This window comes from Hyperolius riggenbachi, chromosome 3 (genome assembly GCF_040937935.1).
Source record: "Hyperolius riggenbachi isolate aHypRig1 chromosome 3, aHypRig1.pri, whole genome shotgun sequence".
In the NCBI taxonomy this organism is placed as follows: Eukaryota; Metazoa; Chordata; class Amphibia; order Anura; family Hyperoliidae; genus Hyperolius; species Hyperolius riggenbachi.
In genome coordinates, this window is record NC_090648.1 from 489,027,616 (window position 1) to 489,050,226 (window position 22,611).

Consider the following 22,611-nt stretch of genomic DNA (forward strand, 5'->3'; position numbering starts at 1 on the left):
AAGGAGAGAATTGGGGCAGACAGGAGGACAGTAGATGACCACAACTACTGTTGGAAGAGGATGGGAGAGGCGGACAGAGTGGGCTTCAAAGGATGTAAAACCGAGGAAGGGGGGGGGGGGGGGCAGAAGAAGATCATGGAAGGTGCAAGTGAGATGAAGCCTCTCATGAGTGAGGGCAATAGCAGTTGAGTCAGGGGGGAGAGCCTCCGTTATTCTATTATTCTTAAGAGGACCATTTGGAGTTTAGCTGTTTCATGCATGCTTATATGTAAACTACGGTAGCTGATGGCCCGGCGTTGCCCGGGTATGTGTTTGACTGTTTTTGGCTCCTCCCACTTTTTCTAACCATAACACACAATTACTCCAAGACCAATCTTGTGAGCTTTGCGGTCTTCGGCATCAACAATTTACATTGAAATGAAACAAATCTGATTAGCTGTTTGTGTCTCCACCCCCTTTTCTGAATTTGAACCCCAGTCACCCAATGACCGACTGTACCAGGTTTGAGACTTGTGCCATTAACAGTGTAAGAATGGCAGCAATTCAATATTTCCCTTGAAAATCAATTGGTGAATTTTGATTGGCTTTTGTAGGCTCCGCCCACTTTTCTGAATATTAATCCCAGTCACCCAGAGACCAACTGTGCAAAGTTTGAGAACTCTACCATTAACAGTGTAAGAATGGCTGCAGTTTAAATTTTCCCAGTGAAATTTTTATTTGTCTCCGCCCAATTTTGGTTATGGGGATAAAAAGTATCTTATATGTTATTTCGGGGAATGTAATATGTGTGTGCCAAATTTCATTCAAATCCGTTCAGCCATTGTTGCGTGATTGAGTAATAAACATTCAAACATTTATAATATTTGTAAGAGGATCAAGAGAAAATGAGAAGAGATAAGATGAGTTTGCGTAGGGAGCAGGTTGCTGTTGGTGTGGTTGGTTTGGATATCTGTGTTTTAGCAGTTATAGTTCATCGTCCTTCAGAACTCATCTGACAAGATAAGGTTGTGTGTTGTAAGGCACACGTATGTCCCCGATCCCGCAGACACGGCCTGCTCGGTCTAAGACCACAATCCTGTCTGCAGGGGACTCATCCAGTGACCCGGCCTGTTTTATTTACAAATTGATTCCATATGGCCGCACCACGCCAAGCCTTGATTTGTTTATCTAGAGACATGTGACCCTCTCCCTCCTTACTGTCACGTCGCCAGAGGTGCCGGGGGTGCTTTGCTGATGTCGCTCACGTTTCACGCCGCGCTCCGCGTCTCCCGCTGAAGGCCCAGTTTATCTGGGATGCTGTTCTCGTTTTCCTATCAGCTTTATTTATTTGCACGGTTTGGTACATATATATATATTGCAGGGATGGAGAGGAGAGTGGTGCGTTCTGGTGTGTTTTGGATTGTTAGCCTTGATGCAGTACGAAATTCCAAGTCTGGGCTGAAGCAGTACTTTAAATATTAATTACGCCTCTGTTGTTGTCAGCCTTGCTAAGTGTTTTTTTGTTGTTTTTTTTTTGATTCATAAAGTTTTAAAGAGAACCCGAGGTGGGTTTGAAGAATATTAACTGCATACAGAGGCTGGATCTGCCTATACAGCCCAGCCTCTGTTGCTATCCCAAACCCCCCTAAGGTCCCCCTGCACTCTGCAATCCCTCATAAATCACGGCCACGCTGCTGACAAACAGCTTGTCAGAGCTGGCTGTGTTTATCTCTATAGTGTCAGTCTGCTGCTCTCCCCGCCTCCTGCAGAACTCCAGTCCCCGCCTGCATCCCTTCCCTCCCTGCTGATTGGAGGGAAGGGACGGGGGCAGGGACTGGAGCTATGCAGGAGGCGGGGGAGCAGCTGAGACTGACACTACAGATGTAAACACAGTCTCACAGCACGGCTGTGATTTATGAGGGATTGCAGAGTGCAGGGGGACCTTAGTGGGGTTTGGGATAGCAACCGAGGCTGGGCTGTATAGGCAGATCCAGCCTCTGTATGCAGATAACATTCTTTAAACACACCTCGGGTTCTCTTTAAGTAATAATTTCATCAACGTTTTCTCAAACAGTTACCTTATCAAAGCCGTCACACTTGTGATACCAGCCACAAGCAAGTACAGCAAAGTCCCCATTATCCGCCACCCACGGGTATTGGCTGCTGCCACATAAGTGTGTTCTCTGCTTGCTTGAGACTCAATGTTAAAAATAGGCCTAGTTAATATCGCCGACTCTGTATTCATACCATAAACTCTGTATTAAATGTTAAAATACAGTAATTGAAAGTATATTATCCTTGTGAGGGCCATGGAATCCAGTCTTTAACCTCCTGAGCGGTATGGACGAGCTCAGCTCGTCCATCACCGCCGGAGGCTGCCGCTCAGGCCCTGCTGGGCCGATTTTTATCAAATAAAGTGCAGCACACGCAGCCGGCACTTTGCCAGCCGCGTGTGCTGCCTGATCGCCGCCGCTCTGCGGCGATTCGCCGCGAGCAGCGGCGAAAGAGGGCCCCCCTAGCCGCCTGAGCCCTGCGCAGCCGGAACAAAAAGTTCCGGCCAGCGCTAAGGGCTGGATCGGAGGCGGCTGACGTCAGGACGTCGGCTGACGTCCATGACGTCACTCCGCTCGTCGCCATGGCGACGATCTAAGCAAAACAAGGAAGGCCGCTCATTGCGGCCTTCCTTGTTTATTATGGGCGCCGGAGGCGATCGGAAGAACGCCTCCGGAGCGCCCTCTAGTGGGCTTTCATGCAGCCAACTTTCAGTTGGCTGCATGAAATAGTTTTTTTTTAATTAAAAAAAACCCCTCCCGCAGCCTCCCTGGCGATCTCAATAGAACGCCGAGGAGGTTAAAGGACACGTCCAGGCAGATTAAAAAACCTAAATCCACTTATCTGGGCTTCCTCCAGCCCCTGGCAGCCGTCCTGTGCCCTCACCGCAGCTCCGGTGGCTCCCGGCGTCATCCGCTGCAGAAGCCGACTTCACCAGGTACGTTCCACCGCGCAGGTCACGTGGTCTGGCCGACATCATCAGGATTGTACTGCATTTTAGAATTTGGCACCTTATGTGATCGAGTGACCAGACAGAGATCACCCATCTTTGTAAGTTGACTGAAGTTCCCCCAGAGACAGAAGACTTCAGAGTAGAGTGACACTTCCTGCCAGTGAGTAGTCTGTAGTGGGTGGAGCTGAATCTGCGACTAATCACAAATGTAATTTGATCTCTCAACTCAGGAATTAGCCTTGGCAGAACAGCTAATTTGGATGTTAACCCTTTGTCTGCTTCCGTGAAAGGATGAAGTAGATCAACTGCAGGTTTATTGCAGGATTTGTATCAGCTCTAACAAAAAAATGAACGATATTTCTTTAAAGGTTATTATGCTGCTGTGCTGAGGAAATTCGGAGTTCAGGTCTGCTTTAAATAGGCCTGGGCAGTGGTTGGGTATCTGCTGAAATAAGGTGATGTTTAAGCAGTGAGAAGTGGGCAATTGATTTGAAATGTGATTTGCACGTACGGTGATCATGTGGATCTGTGTGGCCCACAGAAGGTCAGATTAGGTTGGATCGGTAAGTGAAAATGATCGTTTGACTTCCTCTTCCTTTGTGTTTTCACAGAAGGCATGAACTGTATGAACAAAGACCACGGATGTGCCCATATCTGCCGCGAAACGCCGAAAGTGGGAGTGGCTTGTGAGTGTCGACCAGGCTTCGATCTCGCGAAGAACCAGAGGGACTGTACATGTAGGTAGCTGCAGATTTTTATATATAATCAGTGTATCTGTCCTCCTCATCCTTCCTCGTCTCTGTGTGTGTTCTTATTTATCTGCCTTGTGCTGTTTGTTTCTGACTTTTGTGTTTGACTTTTTTAAACTGAGCGTTACACTGCCAGCATTATACTGCCAGTCATGCCGTTCACCTACTAGTGCCACATCAGTTACCAGATTAAAGGGCACTATGGCGAATATTTGTAAAATGTAAAATATGTGCAAATGTAGACCAATAAGAAGTACATTTCTTCCAGAGTAAAATGAGCCATAAATTACTTTTCTCCTATGTTGCTGTCACTTACAGCAGGTAGTAGAAATCTGACAGAAGTGACAGGTTTTGGACTAGTCCATCTCTTCATAGGGGATTCTCAGCAAGGCCTTTATTCTTTATAAAGATAATCCCTAAAAAGGATTTAAACAATGATGCTGGCCAGCTTCCCTGCTCGCTACACAGTTTTTTGGCAGTTGGACAGAGCAACTGCCATTCACTAAGTGCTTTTGAAAATAAATAAATCCCTGAGTAGCCCCATGAAGAGATGGACTAGTCCAAAACATGTCGCTTTTGTCAGATTTCTACTATCTACTGTAAGTGACAGCAATATAGGAGAAAAGTAATTTATGGCTCATTTTACTCTGGAAAAAATGTACTTCTTGTTTGTCTGTTTGCACATATTTAAAATTTTACAATTTTTCGCCATAGTGCCCCTTTAAGAGCATGTTACTATGGTAATAGGTAGGTGGTCCACCTGGCATTAATATCAGCAGAATTGCCCTTTGCTACCTGCGTACAAAAATCTTACTGCTGTTTGGTAAAATCTCCAGTCTGATAAAAGAAGGAGACTAGGAGGCACCCTTTATCAGTTTACTATAAGGTTCCCGATCGTCACTACACAGCTCTGTGCTGCAGATCTCACCAGCCAATAGCCGCCAATGCTGCTCTTTCAACATTAAATTTGTTAGAAAAACTGTATTTAATATACCTCCCAATAACTATACAGTGGGTTGCAAAAGTATTCGGCCCCCTTGAAGATTTCCACATTTTGTCACATAACTGCCACAAACATGAATCAATTTTATTGGAATTCCACATGAAAGACCAACACGAAGTGGTGTACATGTGAAAAGTGGAACGAAAATCATACATGATTCCAAACATTTTTTACAAATAAATAACTGCAAAGTGGTGTGTGCATAATTATTTGGCCCCCTTTGATCTGAGTGCAGTCAGTTGCCTATAGACATTGCCTGATGAGTGCTAATGACTAGAGTGCACATGTGTGTAATCTAATGTCAGTACAAATACAGCTGCTCTGTGAGGGCCTCAGAGGTTGTCTAAGAGAATATTGGGAGCAACAACACCGTGAAGTCCAAAGAACACACAAGACAGGTCCAAGACAGGTCAGGGATCAAGTTATTGTGAAATTTAAAGTAGGCTTAGGCTACAAAAGATTTCCAAAGCCTTGAACATCCCAAGGAGCACTGTTCAAGCGATCATTCAGAAATGGAAGGAGTATGGCACAACTGTAAACCTACCAAGACAAGGCCATCCACCTAAACTCACAGGCCGAACAAGGAGAACGCTGATCAGAAATGCAGTCAAGAGGCCCATGGTGACTCTGGACGAGCTGCAGAGATCTACAGCTCAGGTGAGAGACTCTGTCCATAGGACAACTATTAGTCATGCACTGTACAAAGTTGGCCTTTATGGAAGAGTGGCAAGAAGAAAGGCATTGTTAACAGAAAGCATAAGAAGTCCCGTTTGCAGTTTGCCACAAGCCATGTGGGGGACACATCAACCATGTGGAAGAAGGTGCTCTGGTCAGATGAGACCAAAATGGAACTTTTTGGCCAAAATGCAAAACGCTATGTGTGGCAGGAAACTAACACTGCACATCACTCTGAACACACCATCCCCACTGTCAAATATGGTGGTGGCAGCATCATGCTCGGGGGGTGCATCTCTTCAGCAGGGACAGGGAAGCTGGTCAGAGTTGATGGGAAGATGGATGGAGCCAAATACAGGGCAAACTTGTAAGAAAGCATCTTGGAGACTGCAAAAGACTTGAGACTGGGGCGGAGGTTCACCTTCCAGCAGGACAATGACCCTCAACCTAAAGCCAGGGCAACAATGGAATGGTTTAAAACAAAACATATCTATGTGTTAGAATGGCCCAGTCAAAGTCCAGATCTAAATCCAATCGAGAATCTGTGGCAAGAGCTGAAAACTGCTGTTCACAAACGCTATCCATCTAATCTGACTGAGCTGGAGCTGTTTTGCAAAGAAGAATGGGCAAGGATTTCAGTCTCTAGATGTGCAAAGCTGGTAGAGACATAGCCTAAAAGACTGGCAGCTGTAATTGCAGCAAAAGGTGGTTCTACAAAGTATTGACTCAGGGGGCTGAATAATTACGCACACCCCACTTTGCAGTTATTTATTTGTAAAAAATGTTTGGAATGATGTATGATTTTCGATCCACTTCTCACATGTACACCACTTTGTATTGGTCGTTCACAGGGAATTCCAATAAAATTGATGCATGTTTGTGGCAGTAATGTGACAAAATGTGGGAAACTTCATGGGGGCCGAATACTTTTGCAACCCACTGTATGTCCTACCTGCATATTCCTCCCAATTCTCTTTTAAAAGCCTATAAAAACAACGGAACAGAATCAGAAAACCCTTCAGTAAGATTGTTGTCTGCTTTTTAGAGATTTTAATTAGTCAGATATCGTTAGTATGTGGCTTTTCCTGTTTTCACCTTGGTTCCCCCCGTTGATTTTAATGACCTAAATTTGTTTTTAAACGTCATATGTAAAGTACTGATGCAGAAGTGCTATGCCAGGTATGCAGGAGCCGCAGGTGTGTAATTATTACTGATCTCACCTGAGATAGCCCCGACCCACCATATAAAAAAAACGCATTAACTATGTTTTCATTCCAAAGGGGAAGTAAACTGATTTATTTCCTCATTTTTGTTCTTTTTTTCTTTTTTATTTCAACCTCGGCGTACTGCTTGTACTATACCCCGCGTAGATAACTGTGCTTCATTGAAGCCCTCTTGTGTTGGGTTCGTTTTGCATCATCGTTTGAATATTTGTCACTTTATTTACTTAGTAAAAAAATCAAAAAGAAAAGTATTTTTCTATAGAAGTACAAATATTTTACAATAATTCTCCTCCATAACCAAAATTATTATATACGCCTTATTCATTCAATCTCTCATAACCCTCACGCTCCCATTTATTCCCACGCATCTATTCTTACCATCAACACTCCATCTTCTGCATCTAGACCAGGGGTCTCAAACTCGTGGCCCGCGGGCCATTTGCGGCCCTCGATACAATATTTTGCGGCCCTCGCCAGCAAAAGCTTCCTTATAGTTTGCTTCAGTGCTCCCAAGTAATCCGCCGCATCCCCGCCGCTAAACGAGGGCTGCAGAGCTCCCAAATCGCCCGGGGACAATCCGCCGGCATTTCCTGGAAGGGGCAGAGCTTTCAGCTCTGCCCCTCCTGACGTCAATCGCCACACGGATCGCCGACTCTCCCCGCCCCTCTCTGTGAAGAAAGAGTGAGAGGGGCGGGCAGAGGCGACGATGCGCCGCGATTGTGAAATTCCTTATGCGGCCCAGCCTCATCCTGACTTTGCCTCCTGCGGCCCCCCCCCCCCGTTAAATTGAGTTTGAGACCCCTGATCTACACCCTGTCTATATATTGTGTTCTCCAACCTTTCATCAACCCTACCTAGTACATCTTCTCCCTCTTTCTTCTTCCCTCTCCATTCGGGATTGTCACTCCCCTATCCCCCTCTGCCTATCCTCGTATGTTTTTCTTGCCTCTTCCCACATACCCTGGCTGACTGCAAGTTCTTCTTAATTCCTCCCTCTAATATTCCTTCCTCCTCACCCGTCTCTAATAGTAATAGGTGTGATACTTGTTTTGTCCACACTTTCATAGTCGGTTTATTCAATGATTTCCAATCTTTCACTATGATCACCCTTGCTGCTAAAGAGAGAAAGTCCAATAGAAGTGCCATGGTCCTCCCCTCCACTTTTGTGCTGTGTCCAAAAATGCCACCAAGGTGTTCATATCTCCATCTGGAGTAATGTATTTTTTAATAAACTGCTCAATTTCTAACCAAAAATGATGTGTTATTGGACAATGCCATAACATGTATAGTAGATACCCACCCTCCGCCCCACATTTCGAACATTGGTTATTCTCTCTTAACTTCATCTGGAATAATTTTTCTGGGGTATAATACCGTCTGGAGACTATCTTAAATTGTAATAACTGAGTACTAATATTTCTGGGCAGCCAGATCAGTGGGATCATTTTGTCCCATCACCATTCCTCTAATTTATCACCAAAATCCTTTTCCCATTTCCGTCTGTACAGAAGGATACTCTGCTCTTTTACTTCTAACCCCAGGTGGTCATACAGCCAGGGCAACAGATTCTCAGGTACTACCCTGTCTTTAAATTTTTCTTCCAATTTGTTTAATTTACATCTTAAAGGGAAGGTTCAGGGAAACCTTTAAAAAAATAAAAATCCATATCCACTTACCTGGGGCTTCCTCCAGCCCGTGGCAGGCAGGAGGTGCCCTCGCCGCCGCTCCAGAGGCTTCCGGTCGTCTTCGGTGGCCGACCCGACCTGGCCAGGCCGGCTGCCAGGTCGGGCTCTTCTGCGCTCCAAGGACGGGCTCTTCTGCGTCCCACGCGGGCGCGCTGACGTCATCGGACGTCCTCCGGGCTTTATTGCGCAGGCGCAGAACTACTGCGCCTGCGCAGTACAGCCCAGAGGACATCCGATGACGTCAGCGCGCCCGCGTGGGACGCAGAAGAGCCTGTCCTTGGAGCGCAGAAGAGCCCGACCTGGCAGCCAGCCACCGAAGACGACCGGAAGCCTCTGGAGCGGCGGCGAGGGCACCTCCTGCCTGCCACGGGCTGGAGGAAGCCCCAGGTAAGTGGATATGGATTTTTATTTTTTTAAAGGTTTCCCTGAACCTTCCCTTTAAGGGTCCATCCTTTTTTTTTAACCCCGCAAGGAAGCTTTGTATTTGTACTCTCCCGAAATAGGTCATATGGCCTCAATTCACGGAGCATTATCAAACGTTTATCAAACACTTTATCAAACGTTTGATAATTTAAAAAAAGGGTTTGATAAACGTTTGATAATGCTCTGTGAATTGAGGCCTAGTCTCCATTTCATGTATTATATTTATTCTCGTATCTGCTTCTAACTTATTCCTTTCCAGCCAGCCTGGTTCCCTTGAGGTGGGAAATCCCGAGTTATTTTGAATTATCATTAGCGGTGGCGTGCCTATAACATTTGCTTTGATGTAATTTAAGAATGCTTTAAAGGATACCCGAACTGACATGTGACATGATGAGATAGACATGTGTATATACAGTGCCTAGCACACAAATTACTGATGTGTTCCTTTTGTTCTTTCTCTGCCTAAAAGAGTTAAATATTAGGTATGTAAGTGGCTGACTCAGTCCTGACTCAGACAGGAAGTGACTACAGTGTGACCCTCACTGATAAGAAATTCCCCTTTTTACATCTTTTTTTGCTCTCAGAAGCCATTTTCTGCTAGGAAAGTGTGTTATAGTTGGAATTTCTTATCAGTAAAGCTCACACTGTAGTCACTTCCTGTCTGAGTCAGGACTGAGTCAGCCACTTACATACCTGATATTTAACTTTTTCAGGCAGAGAAAGAAAAAAAGGAACATGGCATAGTTATTTGTGTGCTAGGCACTGCACATACCCATGTCTATCTCATCATGTCACATGTCAGTTGGGGTATCCTTTAAGGGCGGGCAAAATAAACGGGTGATCTGCTTTTTTCAAAGCCCTCCCAATTCTATACTTATCCCATGACAACACCCCCTGCATATCCATACTCTCTTGTTCCATTGTAACCCATATTTTGTTGATATTACCTTGCCTCCATTCTAGTATTCTTCCTAAAAGTATGGCTTGATAGTATCTTAAAAGGTCTGGCGCAGCTAGTCCCCCTTGTTTTTATCCCTTGTAATTTTTTTATATGTTATTCTTGCAGTTTTATTATTCCAAATATATTTTGAAAAGACTTTGCGCAGGGTGGCGAACCAATTCTGTGGTATTTCTATAGGCAGGTTTTGTAGTTTGAACAGAAGTCTTGGTAGTAAATTCATTTTTATTACATTTATTCTGCCTATAGTATTAAAGAGAATCTGTATTGTTAAAATCGCATAAAAGTAAACATACCAGTGCGTTAAGGGACATCTCCTATTCCCCTCTGTCACAATTTCGCCGCTCCCCGCCGCATTAAAAGTGGTTAAAAACAGTTTTAAAAAGTTTGTTTATAAACAAACAAAATGGCCATCAAAACAGGAAGTAGGTTGATGTACAGTATGTCCACACATAGAAAATACATCCATACACAAGCAGGCTGTATACAGCATTCCTTTTGAATCTCAAGAGATCATTTGTGTGTTTCTTTCCCCCCTGAGGGGGGAGTGCATAGCAGAACCACAACACTGAAGAACTTGGCAGCCTTCCAGACACAGGCTGACAAGTCTGACAAGGGAAAGATACATTGATTTATTACAGAGACTGTGATAGTACAAAGTGCTGCAGTAAGCCAGAACACATTAGAATAGCTTTTGGAACTTGTAGGATGATAAAAAACAGGATGCAATTTTTGCTACGGAGTCTCTTTAAAGCCTTGTAATCTCCATTGTTTTAACGTAGTTGTACAGAAGTCTATTTCTTTATCCAGAATTTTCGCAAAGAGCAAATATCATCATTATGCCATTGTAGCTTATGATTTCCTATCACTTTCTTTTTGGTCTCATTGCTACAGCCTAGGTTGAGGACCATTGTTTTTGCTATATTTATTTTATAATTTGAATAATCTCCAACATTTTTCGCTAAATTAAGAGTTTTCCCTATTGATTCTCCTGGATTCGTTAAGGTCAGGATAACATCGTCCGCAAAGGCGCATATCTTAAGTTCTTCCATACCCCTTCTTAACCTCCCTGGCGGTAAGCCCGAGCTGAGCTCGGGCTAAGCCGCCGCGGAGGATTTCTCAGGCCCTGGTGGAGCGCTTTGCATATTTTTTTTTTTGTTACACGCAGCTAGCACTTTGCTAGTTGCGTGCACTACACGATCCCTGCGCCGATTCGCCGCTACCCACCCTGCTGCCCCCCCCCCAGATCCCTTGCGCAGCCTGGCCAATCACCGCCAGGCAGCGCTAAGGGGTGGATCGGGACTCCCTCCGACGCCATGACGTGGATGACGTCATCCCGATCATCGCCATGTTGACGGGGGAAGCCAAACCGGAAAACCCGTTCTGAACATGATTTCCTGTTTGCTCTGATCGCTGGAGGCGATCGGAAGGGGAGGGGGGATGCCGCTGCACAGCGTCTCTCATGTAGCTAGCGCTAGGCTAGCTACATGATTTAAAAAAAAAAAATTAAAAAGTGCTGCGCCGCCCCCCTGGCGATTTTTATTGTAACGCCAGGGGGGTTAAACCATTAATTTCATTTTCGTGCTGTATTGTCTGAATGAAGGTTTCTAACATCAGATTAAATAACACAGGGGAGAGAGGGCAGCCCTGCCTGACCCCGTTTGCCAGTCCAAAATCCTTTGAATGAAAACCATTCCCATTTACACATGCAGTTTGATTTATATATAAATGTTTAATCCTATCAATAAAATTTACACCTAGGCCGAATTTTTCCAATGTTGCATATAAATATTCTCTCAACACCCTATCGAATGCTTTTTCTGCATCCAGGGCCAGCAGAGCTGATGCCTCCCCCCCCCCCCCCCCCCCTTCCCACACCTATATATGAAATGTATCACCGTGTAGATATTATCTTTTATATATCTTCCTTTTCTAAAACAGATTTGTTGTTTCACTAGTAATGCGTCTATTTTCTCATTTAATCTATGTGATAAAATTTTAGCATGTATCTTCACATCTATATTTATTAAGGCCCGTACACACGCCGGACTGGAGGCAACGACGGGTCCGTCGTTGCCTCCCGCTGGGTGGGCGTGCCAACGACAGTCCGGCGTGTGTACGCACTGTCGGCGGACTGATGCGGCTGCTTCTGAGCGATCCGCCAGGCGGATCGCTCAGAAGCAGCCGTATCAGTCCGCCGACAGTGCGTACACACGCCGGACTGTCGTTGGCACGCCCACCCAGCGGGAGGCAACGACGGACCCGTCGTTGCCTCCAGTCCGGCGTGTGTACGGGCCTTTAGAGATATCAGGCGATAGTTAGTATTTTCTAAGGGGGATTTCTGTTCTTTCGGAATTAAAGTTATTATCGCTTTATTTGTCAGGTCAGCAAATGTCGCTCCCTCTGATATTTCATTGACCATTATGCAGAAAGAGTCAGCTAAATCTATCGCAAAATTCTTAAAGAATTCACTCGTATAACCATCAAGACCAGGACTTTTTTTTATTTGCCAGTTTCTGGACCACATTTAAAAATTATTCCATTTTTACTGCTTCTGCCAGTTCATCCTGATCAAGTTTAGTTAATTTAGGCATGTTAACTTTATCTAAGAATCCTTCAGGTCTAAAATTGTCTTTATTGTCATTCAGATTATACAGATTCTTGTAATATTCATGGAAAACTTCACTTATTTCCTGTGTATCATAAACCAAGATAGCATCCTTGTTCTTAATCTTTTCAATAAACTTATTTTGCTCTTTCCCCCCTCAACTTGTCAGCCATTACTTTTCCTGGTTTGTTTAGATATAGAGAATTGCTTCGACATAGCTTCTCAGATTTTTTCTTACATCTCATATTTAATATATTATTCAGATCTGATTTAGTTTGTTCAATCTCTTCTCTTTGCGAAGTATTTGCATCCACTTTATGCTTATCTTCCAAATACTGTAGTTGCTTGATCAAATTATTAACTGCTTCGGTCTCCTTTTTCTTTTTGATTATGCTTTGTTTTATGATTTCACCTCGTATCACGCATTTCATAGTTTCCCACTAAGTTTTCCCGATATAGAGGATGATTGATTATTATCAAAAAAATCCGCAATTGCTACTTTGATCTTATGTACCAAATACATATCCTTTACCAGCTCTGAGTCTAGTCTCCAGAGACCAGCCCGGCGTTTTACTGGTCCAATCTTCATTGTTAAAGGGAACCTGTATTGAGTAAAATTATTTAAAATAAACACATGAGGTAACTTCAAATGAACATTACATAGTTACCCTGCCATCAGTCCCTTATAGAAGTGCACCATTTTCTTCTGACAATGATCCCTTCCAGTTCTGACAACATTTTGTCAGAACTGAAATATATCAGTTGCTGTCAATTATATATCAGTTGCAGTCAGTTACAGCTGAGAGGAGAACTGATGTGTCCATGTTTCCCTATGGCTCAAGTGGGCGATATTACAGTTTAACTGTGTGCTGACCAGGAAGCTGTTATGGGGTAATGGCCATTTTCAAAATGGAGGACAGAGAATTCCATTGATCACAGTGGACAGACAGGACACAGGAGAGGAGAAAGAGATTGAGGAGTAGACTACACGGGAGGTAAGTATGACTTGTGTATGTTTATTTTGACTTTTAATTTTCAGTTCAGGTTCTCTTTAAGATAACTGGAGCATGGTCTGAAAGGGCGAAGTTTCCTATTTTAATCTCCATGATATCTTTCACATAATTTTGTTGTATCAAAAAATGGTCTATCCTAGAATAGGTATCATGAGGGATAGATTAAAATGTGTAGTCTTTTTCCCCTAAATTCAGTATCCTCCAAATGTCTATAAATGTATTAGCCCTAAATATATTACTTATTCTTCCCCTTAAAGAGAATCTGTATTGTTAAAATCGCACAAAAGTAAACATACCAGTGCGTTAGGGGACATCTCCTATTACTCTCTGACACAATTCCGCCGCTCCTCGCCGCATTAAAAGTGGTTAAAAACAGTTTTAAAAAGTTTGTTTATAAACAAACAAAATGGCCACCAAAACAGGAAGTAGGTTGATGTACAGTATGTCCACACATAGAAAATACATCCATACACAAGCAGGCTGTATACAGCCTTCCTTTTGAATCTCAAGAGATCATTTGTGTGTTTCTTTCCCCCTGTTCTCATGCACTGAAGTTTCAGGCTGCTTGTTTCTTCCTGCAAACAGCTCTGCCTGTGTTTGTAATTCCTCAGTATGTGAAAGCCCAGCCAGCTCAGAGGACGATTTATCCAGCTTGTAAAAGAGAAGAGAGAAGCTGCTCTAATCCTAAATAACACACAGGCAGTGTGCATAGAGGGGCCTGGAAGGGGGAGTTCATAGCAGAACCACAACACTGAAGAACTTGGCAGCCTTCCAGACACAGGCTGACAAGTCTGACAAGGGAAAGATACATTGATTTATTACAGAGACAGTGATAGTATAAAGTGCTGCAGTAAGCCAGAACACATTAGAATAGCTTTTTGAACTTGTAGGATGATAAAAAAACAGGATGCAATTTTTGTTACGGAGTCTCTTTAATACTTTAGAAATTAAGGATTTTTTTTTCCTTGAGTTATCTACTGTTGGATCCATAGTCCTATTGAAATCGCCTCCCACAATTATCTTACCTTTAGCCATTTTTTCTATATTTTCAGTTACATTTCTGAAAAAAGAAAGTTGGCCTTTATGTGAGGCATAAATGTTAACTAGGGTAATCCATTCCCCATTGATTTTCCCTCTCAGGATAAGAATCCTTGCCTCTTGATCACAACATTTCTCCTCCAGTTCAAAATCTAATTTTTGGTTTATAATAATTGCTACACCACAGGTTTTTCTCTGTAGATTAGACCCAATGAACCAATCTCCAAACGTATTCTCCAAATGAGGGATTTTTTTTCTTTAAAGTGTGTTTCCTGTAAATATGCTATTTCAATTTTATTTCTTTTTATTTCTTTGATAATTCTACTTCTTTTCTGACCTGAATTTGCCCCTTTAATATTCCGTGTTTCTATTCTTAAAATATTCATTTTATTATGTCCTTTAAAACCATTGCAACAAAGGAAAAGGAAGCAAGCATAGGAAAGACAAAACCCAACCCCGGGAAGAGATCCCGAGGGAAAAAATTGGTGAGTGACACCGCAAAGTGTAAACAAAGTCTCCAGTGGTCTTCTTCATTACTTCTTTTACCAAATAGGTAGGAATTCTTATCATTCACACCTTTCCAAACTGACATCCTAACAAAACTTTCCCATTTTGTGTCCACCGACACCATGTTTCCCCACTCTAGACGTTCTTGTTTCCCCACTCTAGAAGTTCTATGGTGAGAAAACAAAAATGGAGGGCCTGTATTCCTTACTTCCCCCCACCTCCCCCCAACACTATATAAAGTCTCTATGAGGTCATTTTATCCTATTTCTTCACTTGAATTGCCCACGCATTCACTTCAAGCTTCATATTAGGCAATGGTGTCTCCTCCATTGTCCAGCCCTCTATCTCCATAGCTGGTAGGTTGAGCTTCTGCAGGACAGGTTTTAAATCCTCTCCATCTTGCAATGTAATAGTTTCCTTATCTGTTGTAATAGTGATAGATAGGGGGAATCCCCATTTGTATTTCCATCCTATTTCGCTTATTTTATCTGTTAGCGGTTAAACTACGCCTATATTCCGTTCTGTATGACAGATCCTGGTAAAGCTCAATATTACGGCCTTTATATTTCAGTTCTTTATGTAGTTTTGCTATCATCAAAATCGTTTCCTCATCTTTGAACGAAATCAGCCGACATAAAATATCCGTAATCGGGCCTTCTAGCATTTTCTTTTCTTTTCCAATCTTATGTATTCTATCCAACGCTACTTTTTTTTTCCAGACTGTGTAATAAGCTTGAAAATATCCTGCGCCCATTCTTCCAACTCTCCAGATGGAGTAGCGGATGGAATTCTTCTAATTTTGACGTTATTTCTTCTTGTTCTATTTTCCAGATCGTCCATTTTTGTTGCCATCTCTTTGGGTTGTTTATTATGCTTTGTAAGGCGCTCTGATTGAGATCTTCCCACTATGCCCAATTCCTTGTTCCTTTTTGTTCTATTTTATTCATTAGTTTAACACTAAAATATACTATATTTTTTTAATAATACTTCTGTTTTTGAAGAGCTCCCCCTGCTGGCTGGACAGGCAAACTTTGCATCTAGTAAATCCTTGTTTGACTGAATTGTAGTAAAGATAACATAAATCCTTGATAAGACTGTAGATCAGGGGTGGACGAACCTTCCTTTGATCAGGTCACATTCCTCTAGAACTAGGCCCGCAGCAACAGTGTCCGTCTCCCTCCCTACGGAGAAGGCGTGCGAGATTGGGTAGTAACTCACCCAATAGAATTTTTTTAGAGGCGATCTTCATGGCGACAGCAGCATCATGTGACACGCTGGTACGCACTGACGGTGGGTCACATGACGCTGCCATTGCTATGGAGATTGCCGCTGGAGTTCTTCCCTTGTACATGCACGTATTTTTGAATGGACAGGTGGAGGGAGAAGGGAAGAGGAGCGGAATCCCGCCCTCTATCGCCGGGTCAGCTTCATAGTGGTTGTGGGCTGAATCCGGCCTGCGGGCCGTAGTTTGCCCAGGCCTGCGCTCAGGGCTGAGGAGTTGGTACAAAAAACATCCAGGTCCGACTCAGACTCCTCAATTTATGAAACTTCCAACTCCGACACCAGGTACCGAAAATTGTTCCAACTCCTCAGCCCTGGCTCGACTCGCTCAGGATCGACTTGTGCATGTGCATTGTTCCCCTTCCGCCATGCACTGGGTTGTCGCTCTTTCACTCCCCTGTATATCAATGTGTGCCCGAAGTAAATATAAAAATAAATATACAGTATATATAAATAGATACTTTCCTACAAATAGGGAAGCTTTGACATCTTCCGGAGGCTTTCCACATCCCCCTGACCCCCACAGTTTGCCACGCATGGATCCCATGAACATAACCGCCAAGAGCTTGTTGGGTATAAACGTTTCTTTGTGTATACCGCTTCATCTCACAAAGTCGCTTGGCAGTGTACGACCGGGTTAGCAAACCCACTTGACATCAAAAGGAAAGAGAGGGTCCACAAAGACTGCTTTATTGTTGGACGTATCCAAAAAAATCCACCGGAATCACACAACTGACATGTTTCGGATGTCTATTTCTTAATCATAGCTGTTGTAGCTTGTTGAGTATGTTGTTGTTATCGTGTTCTTCTCTGTGGAAGAGTGCAGCCGTACTGCGCCTGAGTAGCAGAGTGCAGCAGGGCAGCAGTAGCAGAACAGGAATTGACTGGGAAGTCATATAAAGGTGGGGTTATGGTGTGTCGCGGTAGCAGAGTTGCGGTAGCAGTGTTAGAACAGGAAGTACAAGGGAGAACATATGAAGGTGGAGTTGTCGTGTGTCTTGGTAGCAGCATAGAGCTGGGAAGCAGCAGAGCAGGAAGTGGGTAGGAAGACATAAAGATGAAGTTGGGGTGTGTCGTGGTAGCAGAGTGGAGCAGGGAGAAAAATTATTAGAACAGGAAGTGACTGGGAATACATATGAAAGTAGAGGTGGAGTGTGTAGCAGGAGCAGAGTGGAGCAAGGAATCAGAGCAGGAAGTGGCTGCGTAGAACTATGAATATGGCGCCGAGGTAGGTCACGATAGCAGAGTAGAGCAGGGAAGCAGTGCTGCAACAGGAAGTGGCTGGAAGACATAAAGGTGGAGTCATAAGTCATGGTAGCAGAATGGAGCAGGGAAGCAGTAGGAGAGGAGGAAGTGGCAGGGAAGACGTATAAAGGTGAAGTTGGAGTATTAGCAGGAGTAGAGTGTTTCAGGGAAGCAGGAGCAGAGCAGGAAGTAGCTGGGGAGAAATATGAAAGTGGAGTGAAGGTGTGTCATGGTAGCAGAGTGGAGCAGGGAAGCAGTGCCACAACAGGAAGAGGAAGTGGCTGGGCATATATAAGGGTGGAGTTAGGGTAAGTCATGGTTGCAGAATGGAGCAGGGAAGCAGAATTAGCAGAACAGAAAGTGACTAGGAAGACATAAAGTTGGAGTGTTTTGCAGGAGCTGAATGGTACAGGACAGCAGCAGAGCAGGAAGTGGAGCCTCTGAGCCTGGAGTGGGTGGAGCACAGAAATGTGGCTCATCTACAGTCTAATGTATGTGAACAGTGGAAGGCCATGTAGGGTCCTATTTCAGACGAAGAGCCAGCAATGCAGTGTTCTGTACTTCCATTATCAATGAAGGGGATTTTAAACCTGCATGCACCATGTCTTCTTTTCTTTACACTTTTATACTAAGAGTTAAAGTTCCAGTCCTATTATTTGTAATTGATATTTGTGTTTGCGCATGTATTATAAATAGTAACCTGTAATTACGGAAATGGAGGCTGTCAGCACACCTGCGATGACACGGACACGGGCCCAGTGTGTGGCTGTCACCAAAAGTACGCCCTGCACTCCGACGGCAGAACATGCATCGGTAAGTTCAACTCTCTCTTTCTCTTGTAAGTCGCTGGCGGTGTAATGCCCGGTACACACCATGCAATTTTGCAATAGATTAACAGAGGTCGAATCAATCATTTCTGACAGGTCCGATCTGATTTCCAACTGTTTTTCTTATCGATTTTGACCAGAAGTGATTGGAAAATCTGTCAGAGAGACAATCAAAAGTCAGATCGGAACTGTTGGAAGTGATTGATTCAACCCCTTTTCACACATGCGGTAATAGTTTGGTTATTTACCAAAAACTGCTTTACCGAGAAATTCACTAAGAACTTTACCTATTGCGGTATTTAATTTGGTATTTGATGGATTATTGCGGCGCAGGGAAAATAGATGCGAAGCAGGGCTTTTTGGGGCGCTCTGAAGCTTGGCGCGGCTATATCGGTAATGCTATTATCTGAACCCCGCACACGGGTAATTCGGGAATCCGGTGATTGCCGGAGCCTAAATTCTTTCTCCCTTCGAGTGGCAACAACTCAGAGGGGGAATAGTGTTTGGCACCATCCCTAATTTGTACGGCAGCGGGGTGAGCCGTCATCCGGCTCACCCTGCGCCAAAAAGCCCCGCGCCGATGACAAATGTACGCAAATAAATTAAATATGTGATACAGAAACCATCTTTTTTTATTATTATTATTATACTGACAAGTAAAATGCAAGTCTCTGCTTAACATAAAATTTGTATCAGCTCGAAACCATTAGAGTCTTATTACCATTTTTAATTACTACCTAATAATATATTATTATCTTATTAGGTAGTAATTAGGTAGTAATTATATTATTATTAAAATATACTACCTAATAATAATATCGTGAAAACAGAAGGAATGTACTTCTGTGCCCATAGCAACCAAAAAGTCATTTTCTAGTGGTGGTTAATGAAAGAAGAGATCTGATTGGGTGAAGTGTACAGTAGGCGTGTCTCAATGTTCTGGGTATATATATATATATATATATATATACAGTATGGTGGTTGTTATTTGCTGGCCTGCTAAATGTATTTACATTTTCTGCTTTGTTGAAAGGTACGTTTATCCTGAGATTATTATAATTTGTTAAAGGTGCATTCTCTTGAATTGAATCATCAGTACCTTTAAAGGGGACCTACAGTGAGAGGAATAGGGAGGCTGCCATCTTCATTCTCTAATAAACAATTGGGGGTTGCTTTACTTCAGTGCTGATGCTCCGCCTCTAATACGATAAGTCACTGGCCAGAAATGTGCAGGTCAGATGCTGTGACTCTGGTGTGACCATTGTCGGACTGGGCCCAACTTTTTGAGATGAGAAAAAGGGACACTTAAGCCACACCCTGCCACACCCCTGATCACACCCCTGCCACACCCCTAGTCACGCATACCATAAAGATTTCATAGGAAACATATGTTCTTTCGTAATTCAAACCACACTGGTCCTTTCTATCCTGGTTCATTTTCCTTCATAGTAACATTTTAAAATTAGTAATATATCAATTTAAAGGTTGGGAATAAAGTTGAGTCAATCAAACACATTTTTAGTATAGAAATATATATATTTACATAGAAAGAGGGACAAAGTCCTGAAAGAGGGACAAATGAGGGTGAAAGAGGGACAGAGGGATAGGGCTCCCAAAAAAGGGACTGTCCCTCCGAAAACGGGACAGTTGGGAGCTATGGAGGTGGGAAAACTGAGGAAATCACCTTGCTGGCCAAGCAGCAGTAATCAGGTGTTGCTGCTCACAGTAAAGACTTGTTGCAGGTTTCTATTGGGAGTGATTACACAGGGTTACTGCTGCTTGGCCAGCAGGTGGATTTCCTCAGCTTTTCCACCTCACAGTCCGACACTGGGTGTGACTGCTCTGGCTGCATGCTTGTTGCAGGTGTTTGACTCAAAAACTAGTAAAGCCATAAGCTCCGCATGACAGCCTGACAACTGGCATTGTTTATAAGGGAATACAGATGGCAGCCTTTTTGCTATTCTCACTTCAGGTTCCCTTTAAAGGAGCTTGTGTTGAGAGAGATATTGAGGGTGATATCCTTATTCCATATTACAAAAAAACTGCAGGTACCTGGCTACAATGCTTTTTTTTTTTTTGGGCTCTAGTAGTTTCAGAGTCATGTAGCCAGGGGAGTCGCACCCAGGATATGCATGCAACCAGAGTAGGGTCAGAACACCAAGTCTACACACTGGTTTCCTGGTTTTGGGTGACATAGAGTAAGGGTAGTTCAGAAGGGTAGTTGATGCGTGCAGCTGTTAGAGAATTTAGCTGTCAAGCAACCATCAATTGGTCACCAGTTGGGTGCTTTATCTGCAACTGAATAGGACCACCTACATGGCCAGTCAGCGTTTGTAATCTGCTACGTGTGACATCTGACGGACCTTTACCACCTACCTGTTACACATTTTGGTAAGTCGCTTTGTGCCAGACTACTATCACCTTCAGCCACCTACATCTGCCTGCAAACAAACACAGTAGTAGTAGCGGATCAGCATGATAGCCAGGTCAGATGTATTTTTTTATATGGAGAGTAAAGATAGCTATCTCCATATTCCTCTCACTACAATTTTTCCTTTAAAGGTTCATTCCACCCAAAACCTATATTTGAACTTTGATGCTGTTGTACTAAATCTTATATCTCCGTCTCTTGGGAACTCCATCAACAACACCCCTGCCACCCGTCCGGCACAGCCGGCACAAGAATGTCTTCTCTCTCTTTTTTATTTATTTTATGATGTTGAGGTTCAGCAAGAAAAAATAAAACACCGGGATACCCCTTCTGAAGTAGCAGGAATGAGGTTGTCTGGAGAGAATCTTTAGGACTCGGGACTCTGGTGGGAATATTTTGACCCTGGAGTCTTCTGGAGATAAGACAAGCCAGTGTTTGATTCGGCCACCAAAGTCCAGCCTTAACTAAACTATGAACTGTTAAAATAGTAATATATCTCTCCTACAAGACTCATCTGTGTTCCATGCTGTGGTGCCTCACTTCTCCTGCTGAAGAATGGTGAATTCTCGTGCCTCATTATACGCAGTATAATTTAAAGTGGGACGCCAGACAAATGTTTTTATTTTTGGATAGAACGAGGAATAGATCAAACCCATGCGGGCTATCTATTTCCATCAGACTGGTTTACGAGGGTTCTCGGAACTTCCTTTCTACTGATAGTCTACAAAATCAGAAAACGAGGTGGCTTTTATGTAAGTGAGACACAGTCTGCAATAAAAAACACATTGCTAGTAGCATAAGAAAGGTTTAGGACTTTTTTTGAGATTTTTATTGCAATCCGTCTTGCTGTGACATACACTGAAAAAAAAGTCACATATCCATGAAGTTCAACCAATAAACGATGACCAGTTACATAGTTGGGTTGACTATTGAGTTCATCTAGTTAGTTCTACAGCTACAGTAAGAAACCACAGCTGATCCAGACGAGCGTAAAAAAATCTTGGAAAGTTTGGATTATTTGCCTGAAAAAGAACATAAATGATAATCAGATATTTATCTCGATCTACATAAACTGTTGTCTATTGTATCTTCTAGAACCAGTTCTGACATCCACATTCCACCAACCTTACCTGCTGATTAAACGTATTTTCCTTTAACCTCAAATGGTGCCCTTGAGTCTTTTAGGTAGCAAGGAGCAAATCATTTTACTAACTTGCAATTTTCCATTGACTAAGGGAGGAAACCAAATATATAACCAATCAGAGGCCGGGGATCGCCGATCTACGTCACGGCGCTGCTGCGCAGCAATGCCGTATGATGTAAACAGCGGGGATTTCTTCCCCGCGTGTTTACATTTTGCCGTCGAGCCGCGATCAGCGAGACACCCTCCGTGAACTGACATGGAGCGGCCGTTTCCATGGTAACCCACTTAAGACCTGCTGACGCCTATGGGCGTTAGCTGGTCGTTAAGTGGTTAAGCTGCAACTCACCCTATTGCTTATTACACTCCACAAAGAGAACACATAGCCATTGCATAGAAGCATATTACAACCACGTAGGCTTGTGTAAAATGTAAGCCTGGTATACACATCCAATTTTGGCCAATTTTTATGTCCTTCTAACACCTCCTCGCAATACGGTCAGCAAGAGCAGGAAGTGAGGTCAAAGTGGGGAAACCAATTAACACCTAAAACCTTTCTGGAGTTGTACTTTAATTATACGAATAGGAGAAGGAGACCTTCTTGTGGGGTGGCAATGGGCTGTAGTAAGAACCCTTGTACAGCCAATATCTATCATACCGTATGCTTGAATCTTGGTTTTGTGTGGACTGATGGTGTCAATACATGCAAACATTTGAAAGAGTGGTCTGTAACAGCCCTCCAGCTGTTGTCAATTTTCACCTCCCATGATGCTTTGCCAATCCTTCCAGAGGATCATGGGAGAGAATCAGATCAACAACAG

The 22,611-nt window shown here is 43.4% G+C and overlaps 1 protein-coding gene across 4 annotated transcripts in view; it reads left to right on the plus strand.

The window, feature by feature from the left end:
* Positions 1 to 22,611, plus strand: part of SCUBE1 (signal peptide, CUB domain and EGF like domain containing 1) — a 359,575-nt gene that overhangs the window by 206,679 nt on the left and 130,285 nt on the right. For all 4 annotated transcript variants that reach the window (XM_068278175.1, XM_068278171.1, XM_068278172.1 and 1 more), the window contains 2 exons: positions 3,595 to 3,720; positions 18,088 to 18,204. In XM_068278175.1, coding sequence (XP_068134276.1) covers positions 3,595 to 3,720; positions 18,088 to 18,204 — 243 coding nt within the window. The remainder of the gene's footprint in view (positions 1 to 3,594; positions 3,721 to 18,087; positions 18,205 to 22,611) is intronic.